Raw genomic sequence first — 22,370 nt, forward strand, 5'->3', positions numbered from 1 at the left:
GTTGATCTACCGATCAACTTCTGTACAGTCAGCCTCTAGGAAAATTTCTGCACAATTAGCACTGCCAGCTATAACTGGCAGCACTGATCAGTGTATTCTGGTGGCATTGAAGTCTCTTTTCTGTGGATGAGAGAATCGAGTAACTTTTTTTTATTTGTTCAACACATTGTTGAGCAAAAAAAAATGACTGTCTGGGCCGCCCTACTGAGCCTACCTTAAAGAAAAACTCCATTTAAACCAGCAGCTGTTGAGAAAATGAGCAAATTGGTCAGGTCTATGTATATCTAAGCATAATGTACCAAGTACAGGGGTCAGAATAAGTAACAAAACATATGGAGTGTAGCAGGATAAGAGCCACGTTCATGTCAGATTCCTCCCTTACATCAGTATCCTCAGTGTGAAACCACCCCAGCATTACAGTCATGCAGAGTCCCCCTTACATCTGAGTCCGGCAGATTGCCCCCTTACATCTGAGTCCGGCAGATTGCCCCCCTTACATCTGAGTCCGGCAGATTGCCCCCCTTACATCTGAGTCCGGCAGATTACCCCCCTTACATCTGAGTCCGGCAGATTGCCCCCCTTGCATCTGAGTCCGGCAGATTGCCCCCCTTGCATCTGAGTCCGGCAGATTGCCCCCCTTGCATCTGAGTCCGGCAGATTGCCCCCCTTGCATCTGAGTCCGGCAGATTGCCCCCCTTGCATCTGAGTCCAGCAGATTGCCCCCCTTGCATCTGCGTCTGACAGTCAGAGCCCATGACATGGATTTTGTATGGGCACTTTTCTCCTGTCCATGAACATTTGAGGACAGGAGAAAAGTGTCTGTTTTATATAAACTGTATAGTTAGCAACACAGGGTTGGGGTGTACACATACTGCCACTGTGAAGTTTTGTGGCCGTGGAAGAAATTCTATCCTCTTTTGCTTTCTGTGAGCACAGTGCCTGCTGAATGTTACCCATTCAAATGAATGAGGCTGCTCTGCAAGCACCCCGCAACTGTGTGCAATGCACATGGGTGCAATGCACTAGTGTGGGGTTCTAGGGGTTAAAGCAGGTGGTGAGGAGGTTATGCATCTCCTCACTGCCTGCCAACTGCTCTCTGAAGAGTGATCTGAATGCAGATCACTCTTCAGAGATCAAAGTTAATGTGAACAATACCCTAAAGGGATGCTGGGGCTAGACAGGAAGGGATTAAACAGAAGCATCACAAACTTGTGGGTAATAACTCCATCAGTTTATCCAGCCTTCTGATTGTCAGCCATTCCCAATAATACTAAAGTTGTCCCTGCGTGTTAACATGAACAGAGAGAGGGAGGGAAACAGATGGGAGAGAGAGGGGATGGGGAAATAAAGGGGGTGGGGAGAGAAGGGGAGGATAGAGAGGGGAGTGAAGGGGAGAATAGAGGGGGGATTGAAGGGGAGAGAAGGGGGTGAGATAGAAGGGGGGAGGAGAAAAGGGGGTGAGATAGAGGGGGGAGGAGAGATGGGGGAAAGAACGGAGGGAGATGGGAAGAGTTCAGCTGTGGTGCAATGCTCAGTTCACTCAGCACTGGCTGGTCTTCAGGCTCAGACAGAGGAATCAGTCCTGCAGCTGCCATATAGTTAATTGCAGTGCTTAAAATTTCAGGGCAGACAGGAGGAGAGGGGCAGGAGGAGGCAGTGTACATTGATATCCTCTCTCCTCTCCTGTGAATGAAGGGAAGGGTAGGAGTGTGCTGTCTGGGCTGTGTGAGCTGCTGCAGACAGCTTCTCTTGGAAAAAGTTCATGGTTTGCCTGAGGGAGAGAGAGGGGGGGTCGCAGCTGAAATTTGGGAGGGGATAGCCCACCCCAGAACCCCCTAGATCCGGTCATGATTGGGATTCGAACTGAAGACCCAACTGCTGCAAGGCGGACATGCCCAACCAATAAGCCACAGCTTGGTGATTTTTTTTTTTCCTTAGAACTAAATTATGTGAATGCTTCAGCAGGTTTTCTATTGCCAATATAAATCTGAGCATAGACAGTTTGTTTTTTTGTTGAATGGAGTAATCTAACATTCAACTTCTGTCGAGCAGGCCACACACAGAACGAAATTCTGCTCATCTCTGCTGAAACAACTGAATTTCTATGTCTATACCCAGCTTTAGGAAAGTTTACTCAGAAATAAACCTCAATGCTCTTGGGATGAATAGACGGTTTCCTTATTTTTATTCTACCTATGCTGCAGCAATACACTTCATCATCACAAGATACTCTTTCCTTTCAGGAAAGCCATTCAAATTGCAATCATTTATATGTAGAATTCAGCAGTTCGCTTTTGTAGAACCATGCTTTTTTTAAGCAAAATAGACCCATTAAAACATAGGAAACACTGTGTTTGATTTATAAATTTAAAAAAGTGACACTGTTGTGAAAAATGTTAAATGCCTGGCTGTGTCTAGGTATCAGAATAGTCAGTATGCCCATACTCATTATGGGCCAGCGACTTAGGCAACATATTCATAGCATCAGACAACCAGTGAACTAGCTTTCTCAAAAGAAGAGGTTGGAAATGGCAGCCTCAGTTGATCTTTCATGACAGATTTCCCCCATAAGCTTGCCACACCCTCTTCATTATTAATTTTGACAGAGTGAGATTTTTATATAACTTGAGGCGCCATATGACCAGGGCATTTTTTTTTTGCTATTCACTGCTGTGCTAACTGGCAATTGCTGAGTCTAGCAGCACTGTACACAAATGAAATTTATATAATTTTTTTTCACACAAATAGAGCTTTCTTTTGGTAGTAGTTGATCACCACTGGGTTTTTTATTATATAAATGTAAAAAGGCCAAAATTTAAAAAGGAAAAAAAACTACTTTCTGTTATAAAACATATCCAATACAAAATAAATCGCGTATCTTCATAAATGTAGGCCAAAATGTATTCTGCTACATGTCTTTGGTAAAAAATTTTTTTTAAAAAATTCCCAATAAGGGTATATTGGTTTATGGAAACGTTATATACAAACTATGGTATGTATACTGGAATTTTAGCAGCTATGATGCTATACTGGTAATGGCGATGATCAGCGACTTACAGTAGGACTGTGATAGTGTGTCAGGCAATTTGCTGATGCTGGCTGGGAGGTGCAGTAGCTGACACTGACATCAATAGTGACACTAATACAGTGATCAGTTCTAATACTGTACATTGTCACTGTACCAATGACACTGGCTAGGAAGGGTTTAACATCTAGGAGCAATCAAAGGGCTAACTGGTTGCCTAACAAGTGTAATATGTGCTGTTTTTACTAATAAATGTGGCTGTTTTTTCCCCCTGCTTTGCAGGGAGATTAAACTGTGAGATCTCTTCTCTGTGTACAGAGCCCTGTGCTGTGTTTGGACACAGCCAATCAGCAGATCTCAGCCAGAAATCATTGGTTGGGACCAGGAGCGGGCTGACCACTCATGGGGCCCCCGGGCAATAGGGGATCATGGGGCCCCTGTGTCCTTGCCCAAACTCAAAAAAGCCTATGAAAAAGGTACCATGGGCATCTCATGGGGCCCCCTACTGACCCCAGGCCCTCTGGCAGTGCCCGAGTTTCCAAATGGTCAGTTTGACCCTGGTTGGGACCTGCTGATAAAATCATGCTGTGTCCAACCACTATGTGGGTTGGCAGCGGATGCACGCCCCAGACTCCGAAACAAGCTTACAACGGTTATTTACGTTGCTGAGCCTGCAACTGCTGCTTGGTCACAGTAAATCTACTGTGACCGTGCTGCATGTCGTTATTTTGACGTGGTTTTCACAGAAGATAACTACCTATGTATTTTTTTAAGTTCATTATCAGTGTTTGAATTGTGACTGGATCATTTTGAGTTCTATAAATTTGTATTTTGCCTTCAAAATAAATAGACATTAGTGGTGAACGTTGCAGGCTAATCATGTACATACCATGAAATTATCGTACCTTCATATAGCTTAGGTGGTAGATATGTATGCATACTTTGGATCAAATTTAATGCTTGTTTTTGGTTTTGCGATGCAGCTGAGCAGTCAGGGGATGAGAATATCACACAGATGCTAAAGCGGGCACATGACTGCAGGAAGACCGCAGAGAACGCTGCTAAAGCTCTACTCATGAAGCTGGATGGCAGCTGTGGAGGCGCATTTGCTGTTACTGGCTGTAGTGTGCAGCCATGGGAGAGTCTGTCTTCAAACAGCCATACAAGGTACTACAGAGAATCAACAACCTTTACTGTATTATTTAATGTAGCTTTACTGTATGTACATATTGTACAAAGGCTGCGAACCCCATGATTACTAATTTACAGATTCCAAAAATCATTGTATTGTAACAAACTATTCTTACTCTATTGTTGTTAAACTGTCCCTACTAGACAGAACAAGGTTATGCAGGCCATAGACTAGTCAAAAGCCGAACGTTCTGTCAATCAAAAGACAAAAATGGCACATACGATTGTGCCATCATTTGTTTTGTTTTTCTAAACAGAATCAAGCATATCAGATCAGTCACAGCTGGCACACCAATGATGCGAAAAAACTAACTACCAAGAATTTTCACTCAGTTTTTGACTCATCTATGGCCGTCTTTAGACTCCCGAGATGTGTTTGTTAGCCAATATTTCCAAACCTTACCTACTCAGGCTGTAGCTGTAAATGACCAGAATCCACAGAATTTATTTACAGGACCATTGGCCCACCTGTCTCTCTATTTAAATAAAAAAAAAATGTGCACAACAATCAGTAAATAAAAAAAAAACAGTGCAATGCAAGATCTTAAAGTAGTTCTAAGGTTTAACTTTTTTTTACCTTAAAGTATATGTGAACCCTCACCTTTTATACCAACACTTTCAGTTTAGAATAAAAATGAAAGACAAAAAATTTGTGTATGCATTTAAAAAAAAATTTCTCAGCTGCTTAAGGATTTAAAAGAGGTGGTGGAGGAGAAATAGCAATACGCTGATCTTCCTAGTGAATGGTTGTGCATAGGGTGGGTGTGTCAACACAAGTCTGATCATTGGAGGAGACAAGGCTGAGTTCTCAGCACTACTATAAAACTGACCACACTGTTCTCTCCTACCTAGTGTGGTCAATTTTTAATAGGAAAGAAGAGGGACTGGCAGGAACACCAGGGATTTAACTCAAAGTAAGCAGTGTAAAGAAAACAGGATACATGTTACAGCTGGCACATATATCAGGAATATAAAATTTTGGATTGACAATTTTTTTAAATGCAATCTCTGCATTAAGGTAATATTCCTTACGCTGTGTGTCTCTCCATCCCCCATCCCCATCACTTACCCAACTTGTGTATTGATGTAACAGAATACATTTTGGCCTAAATTTGTAAAGAGAGATTATTTGCAAAATGTTATAACAGAAATGAAGAAAACAGTGGTTTTTTTTGTTGTTTTTTTTTTTTTTTAAACCATCAGTATTTTTTCATTTTTATAGCAAAAGAAACCCCAGTTTCCAGTTTATCCCAAGCCAAAAGATGCTAGCTAGATAGAAGGGATTAGTGTCCAAATCTTACATGACTGTGTCAGGGGATCTAGCATCCATTTGACTGACATGTAGGCAAGGGCCTGAGTTAGGTACCTTGTAATAAACAATCTCAGTGTTCACAGTATATGTTACCAGAGGACAGCTACCATTACCAGGGGCACTCCTTCTTTAAATAGGTAGAAGATTTTTCACAGTCCACAGTGGCTCCACACCTATGCACCATTTACGGGAGTGTAGGAAGTGAAGAAGGAGCATTCCCTGAGCTGTCCCTCCTCATCTGGAGCATGACCCTTCGATAAGCACTGTCCCTCACAAGTGGGTTCCTCTCCCTTCCACACACTCACCAGAAGCATGCCACAATGATGTGAAGTCCCTTTATTTAAAAGGGCTCCTCACCCAAGATGGCCACCAAAATCTCTTGCGAGTTTGTTGCCTAACCAGACTACGTTTTCTCTCAAAAAGCTGTACGGATTCTGTAAAGCAGGGGTCTCCAAACTTTCTAAACAAAGGGCCAGTTTATTATCCTTCAGACTTTAGGGTGGCTGGACTGAGACCAGTGGGATTGGAATATTCCCTGGCATCAGTGAGAGTTATCATTAACCCATTTGGCATTAGGGGGAGGAATAGTGCCCCATCATTGATATCATTGGGAGGAATAGTGCCCCATTATTTGTGCCAGTGGAATAAACAGTGCCCCATTGTTGTCAGTTGGCAGAACAGTCTCATATCAGTGGGAGGAAAAGTGCCTCGAGGGCCAAATAAAGCCAAGCAAAGGGCCACATCTGGCTTCCACTCCACAGTTTGGAGACCACTGCACTAAAGGGACAATTCCTTTTATGATACAATAATGGCATGGGGCACCTACAGGTGGGAAGGATAGTTGCATCTGCCTACAGACCTCTAGTATAAATGAGCCCCTAAGAACTAGAGGTCCCTTGTGCAGCTGCACAATTTACATACATGGTATGGCCACCCCTGTGCCCAATCCTTATAAATAGTGGAGTAGAAAAGGTGCAGCTTACACAAGGGGAGCAATATTCTCACAAACCTGGCAGTGTGGGCCTTGGATATACTATTGTAAGTCTGATCTTCATCACTATGCAGTCCAAAAATAAGCTGAAGTATGCATTAAGAAGTCCTGCAACAGATTGGTATATGATAAAATTGATAAGGGTGTAATATTTTCCCCAATACCAAATATGCCAGTTTTTGTGTCCTTATCCTGGTTTAATGCAGCTGCCGTTTTTATTTTCTTACACATCTGCAAAGCATTCTGCATTGTATAAACTTACCCCATCTTCTCCAGAGTTCCACTGAGCTGTATATATTTCATATTGCATCAACTCCTTTTTTTTTTTTTTTTTTCTTTTTTAATGGTTGTCGGGGGGGAGCTCTAATCTCAGTTTACTTGAAAGGTAGTCAAGGACATCAAATTCTACTTCTCAGATTTCTACAAACTTGAGTTGGGAAACATATTCATTATCAATATTTCATAATGCCAGCATCACGCCACAGGGAGGAATTAGACTTTTTGTTAATAGTGCTGTGGTTGCTCATTAATGCTTCACAATCGGTGCAACTTAATACAAGCCGTGATGGGATGTTATTCCCTGGCTGATAACTGAGATCATGCGGTGCTGCAGACAGGCATGTTAATGGGTGACCTAACCCTGCACTATCAGATGATTACCATTCCTCTAGAGATCTATGAGCCTGTTTTCCAATGCTATAGAAAAGTGTAGCTAGTTCTGTGTAACCTCTTCTCTGCCACTGTAATCAGCACAATTGTACACTGCAGTATATCCTCTACATCCATCAGACATCTTAACGTGTGTGATATCATAAACCAAGGGTAATTTCATCCACACAACTCCAAAGGCCTTCATAAGCAGCCTTCCTGATCCCTTACAGTTCTGTCCAAAGGCTTTTTTCATATTTATTTTAGAGCCGAGCACCATTCATAACAGAACAATGTTTGGTAAATACTGCTGCCACAGTTGCCAGCTGTCAATGACAAACAGCTGGAAACTAACTACCATATCATGAAGCATGTTATACGACTATTGTAAAGGCGATTATGCAGAAAATTAAGTATTGGCTTCACTGCACTATGCTTGTATTCTGCTGGTGTTTTGTATTACCATCTGTAAATAACACCAAATCTAAATATCAAGAAATTGAGATTCTAAAATTAAAGCATATGCAATCCCAATGACAAAAATCTCCTATGCTGTATGTTTTAACCTGTTAAGATCAATCCAAGTTGTTTTCATCTTTTTCAATCTGTCACTTTTAAGCTTATTTTCAGGGGAAGTAAAAATCCTCCATTGCAGTGGAGCTGCCAAACCCCCCCCCCCCCCCCCCCCCGCACACACACACACACACACACACAACGAGGGTTTAAATGCTCATTTAGGTTTAGGGGGCTGCAAAAAGTTTTACTTACCTGATCCTCTGCTGAGATGGTGTTATCCTCTACTTCCCTACACTCCAGCAGTAGACTGTTCCTCTGCATCGTCATGTAGTAGAAGAGACTGCAGGGAACCATTCTTACAGCCTGAAGAGAGCCTTCGGTTAAAAAAAAGCTACTTTTTAGACTTAAATGAGCATTTATCCCTTGCAGTGAGGGGAGGGACTTTTAATATTGTGCACATTTTGTTTGAAACCAAAAACCATAAAACAATTTATCTTACAAATGAGTTGGACTTGCAATCATATATATGCAGTTTATTGTGGGCAGTTCTCTGTTCCAATTGCAGAGAGGCAGCAGTAGGGGGCGGTGTAATGCACGTTTCAGTGCACCACACACTTCGCTTATTTTTTGTGTTGTGTTGCTGTACAGTGACATGCGAAACCTTCCTGTACACTGCAATAAAATGCAGCATGTCTGCATTTTATAGCAGCTCACTGCACCACACTCCACCACACCAGGACACATAGAAAACAATTGTTTTCGGTTTGTCCTAGCAGCAGCGTTCATCCATTGTAGCACTGTGTGTTAACAAGGCCTAAAGTAATCAATAAGCATTTTTCAAAGAATAAGGGGATAGGGATACAATTCCTCAACGCATTTCTCAGGCTATCCAGTCTGCTTCATCAGGAAGATGTGGAGCTCAGTTATGTATTTATAAATTATGTGTGTTACTCTGATTGAATGTCCCAGTCCCAAAGCGCACTGAAAGATAAAACATTTAGGGAGGTGTAGAAAAAGGGGATTTGGGGAGGGTGATGTTCTCTGGGATGATTTAGCAACTGCTGGTGGTGTGGAATGGAAGTGAGGCAGGAGGAGCTGTGGGACTGGGACAAGGAATATTGGCTAAGGGGCAGAAATGGATGGGTTGTAGGGAAAGGAATGTACTTTTTTTTTTTTTTTTTTTTTTTATTATTATTCTCAAGATTAACCGTTTCAATACCGTGCAATTTTACACCTTCCTGCCCAGGCCATTTTTCAGGTTTCAGCGCTCTCACACTTTGAATGACAATTGCGCGGTCATACAACACTGTACCCAAACTAAAATTTTATCATTTTCTTCACACAACTAGAGCTTTCTTTTGGTGGTATTTAATCACCGCTGGGGTTTTTATTTTTTGCTAAATTAACAAAAAAGACCAAAAATTTTGAAAAAAAAACCCACATTTTTCTTTGTTTCTGTTATAAAAGTTTACAAATAAATAATTGTTCTTCATAAATTTAGGCCGAGATGTATTCTGCTACATGTCTTTGGTGAAAATAACCCAAATTAGGATGTATTTTTTAGTTTGTAGGAAAGTTATAGAGTTCACAAACTATGGTATAGATCTGAATATTGATCAATCCTGAAGTACTGACTGCCAATCTAATTTCTTGAGGTCCAAGAATGTCAGAATAGTATACATATCCCCAAATGACCCCTTTTTGCAGAGTAGACAGTCCGACGTACTTCATAAGAGGCATGGCGAGTTTTTTGAAGTTGTATTTTTTTTTCATAAATTTTCGGAAAATGAAAAAATGAAAAAAATTATTTTCACTATTTTTTTTTTACATACTGTCACCAGTGTAGTACAGCGTCATCATATAACTGGCATGGCTGTGAACAGGGACACTGACTGGTGACAGTATGAAAAAAAAAATATTTTTTTTTTTTTAATTTTTTTTATTTATTATAATTTAATTTTTTATTACATTTTTTTTAAAGATTTTTTTCATATTTTACTATGACCAAAATAGTACAATGTTACCATAGTAACATTGTACTACTTTGGGGAAGTGATCAGTAATTTTATTTTTATTTTTTTACACAATTTGCTTATAGCAAAGAATTACTTTGCTATAAGCAAGCATTTACCTGAATGAAATCGATTCATTCAGCTTTTTTTTTTTTTTTTTTGTGCTTAGCTGTGTACACACACAGCTGATTTGAAAGTATTACTCGCCTCCTGTTCCTCCTTTTTCCCTGCCTGATCAGATTGTTCCTCTGAAGTTCAATCAGACAGACAGCCTAAAGAAAACCAGTAACATAGATGTATTAAATGTTTATTTGTTTTAAAAAAATACATACACTTTTTTATTTTTTATAATTTAAATAAATTGACAAACTCCACACCATTCAAAAATGTCTTCAAATTTTACCTAAGTAAGATTCCCAACACAAATGGCACAGGTGCACTCCCAGATTGGTGTGCATATAGTGCTCACCTTCATAAATAGACCTCTTAAAACAGAAGAAATCTAAAAGCGCATTTATCACCAAGGAAGAAAAAGGGGGTTCCACCACTCCTCATCAACTGAAACATTTCAATCTTGAAAGGATTCACTTCCACAGTTTCTTCCCAAAACAACAATTAGCAGTAAGGGTACTGCATGTTGGCCAGACAGCAACAATAGTCTATTCTATTCAGTTCCATTGATATCATATCATTGTCCGTTGTGTGGAAGTTGTATAACTCAAAAAAAAAAAAACAGTGTTTTTTTTTTTAAACACATTTCTCCGAGTCTTGTCTAGTTTTTGACAGTAACACTACCTAAGATTAATTAACGCTGAAAGTGCCAGTGATGTATTGTGGCAGTTTTCATGCTTCTACCTGTAATATAGGAAATATGTTTTGATTTATTGCTGTATACTATTTTAACGACTTAGGCAAATTCCGAATGATGCTGAATTCAATGTAATATCTGGGGCACCAGTCTAAAATCTTTCTACAAAAGCCATTCATCTTGGCAAATGCTATTAGATTATGGAAGGCAGCATATTTATACCAATGTCATATTTTAGCTGAGCTCAATAGCAGACAGACACGGCTATAAGATTAAGATCTGGAGTGGAGCCTACCACTCTGGCTGCGTCCTGCAGAGGAGTGAATATACGACAGACAAAGCAGCATCCTGCAGGGATTTTAACCACACTTTTTTGATGGAAGCTCCAGCAGTGTTCTGCGTGCCAGTCTGTGGCCATGTTCATTTCTAAAGAGGCTAGCTAGTAAGAGGTCTGCATGATGCCATACACAATTATGTTGTCCTATGTGACCAGGGCTTTTATTAAATCTTTTCTCCACATGCTTCTCTCAGCTCTCCTTGCTGACAGATTGAGAGCCTTTGGCCTAGCTTGGAGCTGAGCAGAGCTTCCACTTTCCAGCACAATGTCATGGGGCTTAACTGGCATCTGTGAGAAGGGATAGCATTTTATGAAACTCACTAATAAGTAGGATATGTAACAGTTTCCAGTAGTCTTTTTTTCCCCTTCATTTTGCTACTCAGCCAAAGTGGTCCTAAGCCATGCTCTTTCTCATTAAGTCAGGACAGGCATAAACCAGTTTGTGGATGGCACTGAATGGTATAAAGGATTAGGGAATTAGTAGTGGGAAAAGTACTATGGGTATTATATGAGAAGAAGGTGAGAAAAACAGATAAGAGAATAGCTAGAAAATGAGGTAAGCTTCCCAGGAGAGGCATATTTTCTGGAACCACCTTCAGCTTTGAAGGTCAGAGGACGGCATAGTAGGAAAGAAGTATAGAGCAAGTATGACTGAAAAATGAAGGGAATAAACTGTAAATGAGACAAGGTGAGCAAAATACAGTCCATGGGGCATAGTACAATAGAAGAAAAGCAGTGTGTGTTATATGGGAGAAGCGTAACAGGATGAAGGAGAGCAGAGCACAAGGGTAGTGTGACAGGAGGACGAAAAGCACTGTAAAGTGTATAGGAAGAAGGAAACAGTCTCTAGTATATAGGGGGCAAAGTGATGAATGGAAAAAAACACAGAATGTTTATAGTGACAGCAGGATAAGAGGAAGGAAAGAACAGTGCAGTATATAGAGGCCATGAGATATGTGGAACAAAACACACTGCGATGGGTAGAAGCCAAGAGTGCAGAAGGGCAGTGGATAGGGGGGAAGGATACAGAAGTGCACTATAGGGGTGCGGGGCAATCAAAAGAAGGAGAGAAGAGTGAATTATGTAGGGATAGTCTGAAGCAGACAATAATTCAGTATAAAGGAGCAGTGGACAGGAAGAAAGATGGAGGAGAGCACTATAGAGATGCAGAGGTATAGAAGAATTATGTAGGGGCAGAGGAATAGTCAGAAGCAGACAAGAGTTCAGTATAAGGGGACAGCAGGTTAAAGGAAGGAACAAAGAATACAGCATATAGGGGCAAGTGGGATTGGTGGCCGGAAAGAAGAATGGAGTATAAATGGGCAGTGGGATGGAAGGAAAGAGAGAAGTGTGCAGTTTAAACAGGCAGTGTAGCATATAGTGATAATGTAACATAAGGAAGGAGAGAAGAATGCATTTTAAAAGTATACCACAATAGGAGGAAAGTAGAGTGCAGTATAAAAGGGCAGTAGGATAGGAGGAAAAAGAGCAGGATGTGGTATATAGGTGGAAGTAAAGAAGAGTGCTGTAACGGACTGCCTGGCACCCCCACCTGGGTATGTCCATCAGAACTGCTTTCTCGCCACTGGGACACAGTACCAAAGTATTATAGCTGGGCATTGCGCCAAGGACTAGACAACACTAGCTTAGGTGCAACTGGAACTCTTTACTGAACAGAAACATAGGTTTGTATACACTTCAGAAATAGGGGAAGTCCCCACATGAACAATAAAAACAAAGATTACACATTGGGATAAACATTTTACACTGATTAGATAATGAGGTAAAGTTGACACCAAACTAACCCCATCATGTAGGAACCTCCAGGAGGACCATTCAACATACATAAACAATAAGTGACTCAATTAACAGTGGGACAAAGACACGATGGTAAATACATCATGTCTTAATAAACATATTACAGCAAGAGACCTCAGCATCAGGTTGTTTTGAGCTGATTATATTAACATCTGTTTAGTCTCTGAGTCTAGGGGGGTGAAGCAGTCAATTCTGGTTTGGGCACAGAGACCCCAAATATGTATCCTGGTCCTCCAGTTCTAAGAGTCTCTCTGTTTTGGGGAGACATGGACTTGAAGATTAAGTAAAACTACTACAAAAGGTCCCCCAGGCCCACACTTCCCAAAGAATGAAGCCTCCTCAGATACCAGGGCCCATGGTCAGTAGGCAAGAGACTGCAGTCCCCTCCAGTATGCAATGTATTGCCATAAAGAGATGAAGTTATTGTGTTTGTTTTTATTTTAAATCCTTACCAGTTTTGTTTTTTCTTTTCCTGCTTTAATTATAAAATAACCCATATTTTTTAATTAAAATGTAATTGCTTATTATTTCATGCTATTTAAATTTCTCTAGCTTGTCTCATCTGTTTTTATTTTTTTATGCTTTAATATTCCAATGTAATGACCTAGTTCCTCTTTTTTCCAATGTGTGGCTCTGCACTGTATGTCCTATAGAGAAAACTGCTGATTCTGCTTAGTGCTTTTAAAGCTGTGCATTCCAAATGCTTCTGTCGAACGGCCAATCCATTTAGAATTCAATGCACAGTACTAACATTGCAACTTACTCATAATGTTCAGCAGTTTTGCAGAATGAAATACGCAAACCTGAGATGGGTACTCTAACAAATATTTTCTTTATTTAACTATAAATTGACCCAGTTATTTGGATCAGTTAGTGCTTCATATTACTATAGAGTGTGAAAATCATTTTTGAGCATGCTTTTAATAAACATCCTACTCTATATAATGTTTTCTTAATTTTAGTACCACAAGTTCTACAGCCAGTAGCTGTGACACAGAGTTTACAAAAGAGGACGAGCAGAGGTTGAAAGATTATATTCAGCAGCTGAAGAATGACCGGGCTGCAGTTAAACTCACTATGCTGGAATTGGAGAGCATTCATATTGATCCTTTGAGCTATGATGTCAAGCCAAGGGGAGACAATCAGAGACTAGATCTGGAGAATGCTGTCCTGATGCAGGAACTTATGGCAATGAAGGTATGTGTCAAAATAAGAGAAACTAATATAGAAACTGTTCTTGCTGTGATCCCTGAATTCTTATTTTGTTATCACAAAATGGTAAAAAAGGAGGAAAGTATAATCGTCTTAACTAAAGCATTACACATTTCTAATTCCACATGTCCTGCCCCATGATCAGTTCATACCCAGCACGGTGAATTTTAGGCATTGCAGTCTTTACCATAAAACTGTGGTTAGATTGACCTGCATGTTTAGGTCAATGAAGTTATGTATTAAAGTTAAACATGAATCTCCTAGAGTGTAAGCTCCAATGAGCAGGGCCCTCCTATCCCTCTTGTATTGAACTGTACTGTTGCTGTATTGTCTCCTGTTATATTGTAAAGTGCTGAGAAAACTGTTGGCGCTATATAAATCCTGTATAATAATAATAATCTTCACATAATAGCCAATTAGCATTAAACCGCATGTTTCTGTTGAAGTGCACCTGTGCGCAAACTATAGACATGAAAGTATTTATAAAGCAGTGAAAGTTTTGAACAAGCCATCCGTGACCTTTCTAGCTGCTTAAACTGAGAGTTAATTAATTTTCAAATTCACAACAAAGACTCTAAAATCTAGTTTCAGTCATTTTCTAACAGCTATAGGAGTCGACTTCAAGCGTTTAGCTTGCAGAGAGGTAGTTCAGACTTCAATGTGCATTTAAGGGCTTCCTGCCTAAGTTTATTGTTTGCATCAAACAAAAAACAGTAGAGATTTCTGTTACAGAGATTTGTGCCAGGACAGTCCCATAAACTGCACAATATTTAGCATCCTTGTTAACTGGGCGATAACTTTAGTTTGCTGCAAACCGTAGGCTGTTCCAGCACCATCTGCAATGCAGTCTCTCATGTCTAGTACACCACTCAAAGCTGCTCTTCATAGAGAAAACAGTGCATTTCCACTTTTGCACCCAAATTGGTATAACAACTCCTTTTATGTTTATTACATCATCTCAGTTATATAGCATAATTTAAAAAAAAATGTAAATCAACTGATATTTGTATTTTTGTATTATAAACCATAAAAAACTATTTTCTAGTCCCTCCCTAATTTGTGTCCACAGCACACAAATTCATAAAGTATTCTGCAGGAAAAAGATTTCCAAAACAGAATTTACAGAACCTGTAAGCATAGACACTGGTTTTACAAATACATCCCCAGGCAAAGATATACAGTACCATTGTAGGATATTACAAAGCCCAATAGTTGTAGAAATTTACCACAAAAGGAGCTCTGAGAGAACATATAGGGATATATTTACTAAAGGCAAATAGACTGTGTACTTTGCAACTTCAGTTGCTCCAGAAATTAGTAAATTAGGGGAAGCTCTGTTGGCTTCCATCTTCCAATCATGTGCAAGCAAAAATGCTGTGTTTTTATTTTCCTTGCCTGTGATTGGGTATTCTTTGCAAAGGGAAGCTTTATATAATTCACTAAGCTCTGGAGCAACAGCACTTGCAAAGCGCACAGTCAGTTTGCCTTTAGTAAATCCACCCCATAATTAAGCTATCTCCTACAGGACTCTGGCATACTGGAATAATGGGTATGAGTAGGCAATATAATAATATAAGGAACATCATCCTCCTGCCCACAACATAAATGCCCAAAAAAGTATCATATTTGTAATAGGTGACTTCAAGCTAGTTTGGAAGGAGCTAACCCTGGAACCTGTAGCTAGTCTTTACGCAATTTCCAAATTTTTTTGGGTCAGCCTCGTCATTGATAGCTCAAGTGTTCTCTAATCATTGTGGAGTTAATCTGATCTATCCAGAGTTGCCAAGTTGGAGGGTGTGAGGAAAACCACTGTCATGCCACCAATTTACGTGCTACATATAATCTTGAGACATTAATGAGAGTGCATGGCTGGTATTGCTCCTTTATCTAGTGCCCCAAGTAGATGCGTCAAAGGGTCTAGGGGAATAATAATATGCAGAAAAGTATAGATAATGTCAAATACTTCTAAATAAATATTTTAACATTGTTGCTCAGATTTTTTATGCTCAGTCTGAATTTATTGAAATTTATTTCTGCTCACCTTTTTTACATGCTCTTTTCTGAAAACTCCAGGATCAAAAAAATCTAACATATATTCCCTTTCTATGTAATGTTTAGGAGAAGGTAGAGGACTTGTGTTTTCCATAATTACCACTGTCTGTACTGTGCCAACATATATCATTATCAGTTGTTAAATAAAAAGTGCAGGACTGTGTCTCAACAATGGGTTTCCAAGGCATGGCATGTGTATTGAATATTAATGCTATGACAGTCCATCTGGTCTGTCCCTATCTCCACATTGCCATCTGTTCAATGCAGTAGAAGCTGCATGTAGTGTCCTATGTATAAATTCGCTCCAGACAACTTTTTTCAGGTACAGTATGTGTGAATAGAAATGCATAACAAGCACAGGTGGGGGGGTCTCAAATTTGACTGTAAACATGGAACTAACTTTAAATTATGCCCTAGCTGTGGAAATTAGCATGGCCAGTGCTTAACCCCCTACATACTGCTAGACAGATCTATCATTACCCCCAGCTTATCTTCTAAAACTCCACAGTCAAGAGGACAAGTCCCTTCCATGCCTCTGCCCTGCACCAAAAGGGGTTGTTTGTCACATATCAACCCCCTCTATTCAAACCTGTGAGTTTGAACACCAGCTACCAAACAGCTGCAGTTTTCTGATGTTAATCAGAACCTCCCTATTTTCTCCAGTTCTTCAGAAAATCATCTCACTCCATTGCCTGGATGTAATTTATATTGTGCAAGTTTATCTTGTAGCCATTTGTTCCATTAGGAAAACTGACCCTTTTTGTCATTCCTGATGGTCCTTTTAAAGGCCTGTTTTTTTGTACCACCATATCGCCATGGCACTGTAAAGCTTATAGCCTAAAGAAGCCAGTTACATCTGTTGAAGTCAGCCCTTCAGGATCTGTGAGCATAGTTGGGCTTTTTTCTTTAAAGTTTTAATTTTTTTATATTTTTTTTTACCTCCATGCATTGAGCCTCGGCCCTCCTGGTCTCTCCCTCTTCTTTGGCTGATACAGCAGCTGTAGTCATAGACTCCCACTACTGTCAATCACAGCCAGTGAGCCAATGATGATAGAGCATTGCCACACAGGGAAAGACGGAGCAGTGGCTTGGGAGCCCCCATAGCAATCTGCTTGGTGTGAGGGTACTAGGCAGGAGGGAGGGGCCTGGAGTGCTGGTAGGGAACCTGAGAGGAGGAGGATCGGTGCTGCTGTGTGCAAAACTATTACACACAAAAAAACATGCTTTTAATATCACTTTAGGTAACTGCTTCTCTGATTTGGCTATCTGGTCTTCTTTTCACACATTCTTTTGGATGTCCCTGCATTCCTTTCTGTAAAATCTATTTCTTTGAGTCCATTGAGGGACAGGTCCCACTCCTCTGTGTTTATGATTATATGTTTGGTACTACTTTACCACAAAACTGAGGCATACTGGGAGTGCGAGGAGGGATACTAGGCTGACCTACAATTTTTAATTGTTTGCCACTGTCCAGTCCTCCTGTATGCAGCAGTATAACCTGACAGGCTCTGAATTCCTCAATGGATTAAAAAAAATTATTTTACAGCAAGTACACTAAATCCCAAAATTACCCCATACCCAAAACATTTTTGGGTAATACTATAGCATAACTTACAATGTTTCTTAACAGCAAATCTTTCTTTGTTGAGTTAAGGTCCACTTTAATGGTGTTCTGTCAGTTAAAGGACAATGCCAATTGGGAACGAAATGGCAAATAAACCAAAGCTCTAGCATATACTGTACAATTGCTAATCAAGCCGTAATATAATTTAATGTTATTAAAAAATGCCTTTTCTTTTCAATCTGCAGCACTGTAATTTTCTGTAAAATTCAATGCAGAATGGTAACCTGGTGGCCTTCTGTACACAGTTGGCGTACAGAACTATCCCAGAAATGTCATTTTCTGCTTGGCTCACTGATTTTCCCCAAAGCCTGCACTAAGGTGCAAGTCAAATTTAAGGCATCCTCCAACAAAATTTTTAATTTTTGGTACGTGAGAAACTTCCAATGGGTTACTCACTTCTAAAGGGACGGTGACACTGCAGATTTCCTCATTAGAATACTGCCAGTGTATTAGCTGATTAATTATGAAAAAGTCACTCTCATTCAGATTTACTTTGACCATAGACATATTCAAACCGCATTTCTTCAGAGCAGAAACAGGTAGGAATCTGCAACAGTTTGCTAAAAGTTTTGCAGTGTACATTGTGTACTCTATTTAGGTGCTTTTAGTCCACACCAGATGGCAAATAAATGTTCTGTTTACAGTTTAAAGTATTCTAAGCATCATTCAATTTCTGTTTTGCCTGGCATCAGTAACTGCCTGTAGACTTTTCATGGAGATTTGTTTTGTTTTTGTACAAAACGGTTCATTAGTGAGTCAGCAAATGTTACGGACTCTCTCTAGTAAATGAACCTGGTGTTGCTAAAGCTGACTATGCAAGATGCAAACTGTCAGTGTACGTTAGTGTCAAAATAAAAATACTATAAAAATTGTGGACAGGAAAATAATGTATAAATCGCCTTTGTATTTTGCTGTTAACACAAAGTAGGTTTAGTCTGCTCTCTGTTTACAGTTTCTATAGAGGTGATTTTGTTGTGTAAGATTTGTTAACAATCTGTCATGTGTAAGTGGTAAAAAGCAATCACAACTAAAGAACAATCCAGAAACTTGGAACAGAAATTTGGAAACTAGCATTCCTACAGTGACTATTATTATCTTCAGTACTTTGGAGTCAATGACTGAAAACAAGTAAGCAAATCATGAAAGTCCAAAAATGTCTGATGTCATTGACTGCATACTTGTGAGGGTTATTAACTCATAGTTGAAACCAGACATTTAGCATGACTGCCAGGAATATAGTATTTTCAAAAGACAAAATAGCCAATGACTGTGTTCCTGAGTAGGGTTTCCCTTTTGAGTGAGCTGGGAGTAGACACTAAATGCTATGTATTAATACTAGATGAAAGAGATCATATCAGTCGTTTCTTAGTATGCTGAATTGGATCCTATGGGTAGCACTTTCCTCTCTTCACAGGTGCCCTTCCCAATCTCCAATGTGCTGAACTTTATGATCATCAACACAATAAGCAGCAAATAAGTTTGTGGAAATCAGTCTTTTGTACTGCAGTCTTAATTAAACTAGATTTATTACAGTCATTCTTGTTAATATATTCAAAGTCATATTTTTGTGCTTTGCTTAAATAATTGCACTATTAATTAGACTATGAAGATTCCTGCATAAATCTTCATGTTCCAGATAAAACATGATGACCTGGAGACGGAAAAAGATTTGGTGAAAATTATTTAATCTATTTCTGACAATTGTTCGGGTAGTGAGATTCTGTTAGTTTAAAAGCACCACTGGTCATATCTGTCAGTAATATTGATATTGGACACCGTATGAAAAAGAGTGAGAGAAATGCACTCTACAAAATGTATCTTGCAAGTTGTGCAGAAGTAAATCTTTCTGATCACTTATGTTACTATAGAGAGTAACCTTTAATCAGGTATACTCTATAATGTGTAAAGTAAACTTGTCACAAACCTGAGTATTTCAAATTGAGCATATCATGAAAAAATGCATAAGTAGATACCAAGTCAAAACAACCAGTCCTTCACCTTTAATGCGAGTGGTTGAGCTGGTTCATCAATATTGTGCATTGGTAGATAGGAGGTGAAAGTGGGGCAAGCTTGACCTTTGCAGGAAAAGTCAATATTTTACATAAATCTTCAGCTGACTAAATCTCTGGATCTGTTGTTGATTTTGTCAGTTTAGTTTGAAGGTGATCTCTGCATGTGCGTTTGCATCACTTTTACATCACATTTATCTATCCTTGATTGTGATAGATTTTTTAAACACCATTAGATAACTGGAGATTAGTATTTCCAAGTAAAAAAAACTACAGCTTTTATTTCAAGTGTGATTTATAGTATTTTGTGGAAAGGTATACTTGTATGAACTTAATAAAAAAAACAACAAATGGGGGGAAACTAGTACACACATTGCAGACATTTTCAAATTTACTTCCAGAGATAGTGACAGGTTTTGAAAAATTTCCCTTGAAAGTGTTTGATTTGAAGGATTATTCCATTCAAGAATATTTCAGTACACACTGGACAGTTAAAAGAACAACTATTTATTAAGCTTTCCCAGGCAAGCACATCCGATGTGACTATGATCACACTCTCCTCGGATTTTCTATTTACATCATATAATGTAGACAAAAAAAGTGTAGTAATGTCCATAACTTCTAGCTGGACAAAAACTGCCAGTGATCTTAGAAGGGGAAAGCCTCTCTGTTGATATGCTTAAGAGATTTATGAAACTAGGTGGTTACTCCACATAATAGAATACACTGAATTCTCCTGTCTCTCTATGTTGCATGTTTCTTGCATCAGCTAGTGTTCTTTTACATTGTCCATTAAAGAATTTAAAACTCAGGTAAGCATTTGTATTACAGTTTAGTAATCCTATGATAATGGAGTGTTCTGGGGTCCACCAAGATGCTACGGATCATTTTAAAGATCCTATGGAGAACTGTGGTTAAAGGCATTCTGCTGGATGTAAAGTTTTGTCCAAAGTTCAGTCAACAGTGCTATCAAGCAGCTCCAAATTATGGCTCCATATGTTTTTTGTTCACTCTTTATTCATTTTTGTCAAACATAATCCATGAAAGGCAGGAAAAAAAATACTAAATTCAGTTTATTCATCTTCTAATATTTATAACATACCACATTGACATTCATTACCCCAACTCTACCAAACAAGATATAACCAACAACAAAAAAGTCCCACATTTTATATAATCATTGTTCCCATATCTCCTTTCTTAAGAGCTAAAGACCATATATGTGTATTGCATGTAATCGATACAAAAGAAACTTTCAATATACCCCATCAGTATGTCCAGTTGTTCTATATATCTGTTGTACTTCCCCCTTAATCCACCTTACACAATATTTCAATAAATCGTCCTGAGCTTTTACATATTATCCATTTTTTCCAAGTCAACAAAAATATTTCAAGACTATCATTACGTACATGTATTAGTTCTTCTTTCATATATATAATCCACTCTTCCATGGTAGGGTTTTTTCCCAATGCCAATTTTCTTTTATTAATTTATTTTTATTTATTTTGTAAAGAGATGCAAAAAGATACACAAAATTAAACATAGACCTAAGCAAGGTACAATAATAGGGTAGGGGAGACCCCAAGACTACAAAAATCAAAATAATAATCGAGAGACCAAAAATCAATGACTCTCAGGTGACCGCACATGGTTGAAACCATGCGCACACTTTGAAAATTCTTCATGGTAGGTAGCCTCTTAGGGCACACATAGACATAGCACAGCAGTACCAAAACAGCATCATCAAAAAACATAAAAAATCAAAATCATATAAACCAACTAAATCCCTATACCTAGTTAGTCTGGCTGAAAAAAGACAATAGTCCATCCACTTCAACCATTAAAAAAATTTATAATCCTATACCCACAGATGATCCAGAGGAAGGAAAAAAAAAACATTTTTATATGATAAGCCCTTTAGCTTCATTTAGTAAATGTGAGACAAGTGATGTTTTATACTGCTTTACTGGCATATCTATATGGAGCAGATATCTCCATGGGTCCATGGATATGTTAACACCAGTTTGGAGGTCTTCAGCTGTTGACTCTGCAGACAGTTGGCGACTTCTGCGCACTGTGCACATCTGCATACACTGACCCCGCACTGTCATTTTTCGTGGCCTACCACTTTGTGACTGAGTTGCTGTTGTTCCCAGTTGCTTCCACTTTGTTATAATATCATCAACAGTTGACTTTAAAGTATTTAGTAGCAAGGAAATTTCACGAATGGACTTATTGCACAGGTGGCAACCTGTCACAGTACCACGCTTGAATGCACTAAGCTCTGGAGAGCGACCTATTCTTTCACAGATGTTTGTAGAAGCAGTCTGCATGCCTAGGTGCTTGATTTTATACACCTGTGGCCATGGAGGTGATTGGAACACCTAAATCCAATGATTTGGAGGGGTGTCCCAATACTTTTGGCAATATAGTGTATTTGGACAACTCCATCAAGTGTGCACAAAAGTTCCTAGGGAGTCACACCCTCTCCAACATAGGGGTGATTTCTCCCTTTGAAACTTCTGCCCCCTTACTGGGGTTGTATATCACTTCACTAAAAGCTTAAAACTCATCTGTCATTTTCATATCAATTGAGGAAAAGCTGGCTAACCTCAATTTGTTTTTCTTTCTGGAGATAATTTATTGTTGTTCCTAGTTCTTGTTCCCACTTAAATATCCTGGAATTCCACATCCTAATTCTTTTATTAGAATTTTATGTAGTCTGGACAGAACATGCATTTTAGTTACAATATCTTAAGGGAAATTCTCATTTTAATAGTATTTATTCTCCCTATCCAAGATAAAGGTCTAC

The 22,370-nt window shown here is 39.1% G+C and overlaps 1 protein-coding gene across 2 annotated transcripts in view; it reads left to right on the top strand.

Annotated features, from left to right (window-relative positions):
• MCC (MCC regulator of Wnt signaling pathway) overlaps positions 1–22,370 on the top strand; it is a 540,260-nt gene that overhangs the window by 464,144 nt on the left and 53,746 nt on the right. For both annotated transcript variants that reach the window (XM_089684729.1, XM_089684730.1), the window contains 2 exons: positions 4,009–4,192; positions 13,621–13,855. In XM_089684729.1, coding sequence (XP_089540855.1) covers positions 4,009–4,192; positions 13,621–13,855 — 419 coding nt within the window. The remainder of the gene's footprint in view (positions 1–4,008; positions 4,193–13,620; positions 13,856–22,370) is intronic.

The sequence above is a fragment of the Staurois parvus genome, unplaced genomic scaffold (genome assembly GCF_062004578.1).
Source record: "Staurois parvus isolate SC_StPar_1 unplaced genomic scaffold, SC_StPar_1.0 ptg000354l, whole genome shotgun sequence".
Classification (NCBI taxonomy): Eukaryota; Metazoa; Chordata; class Amphibia; order Anura; family Ranidae; genus Staurois; species Staurois parvus.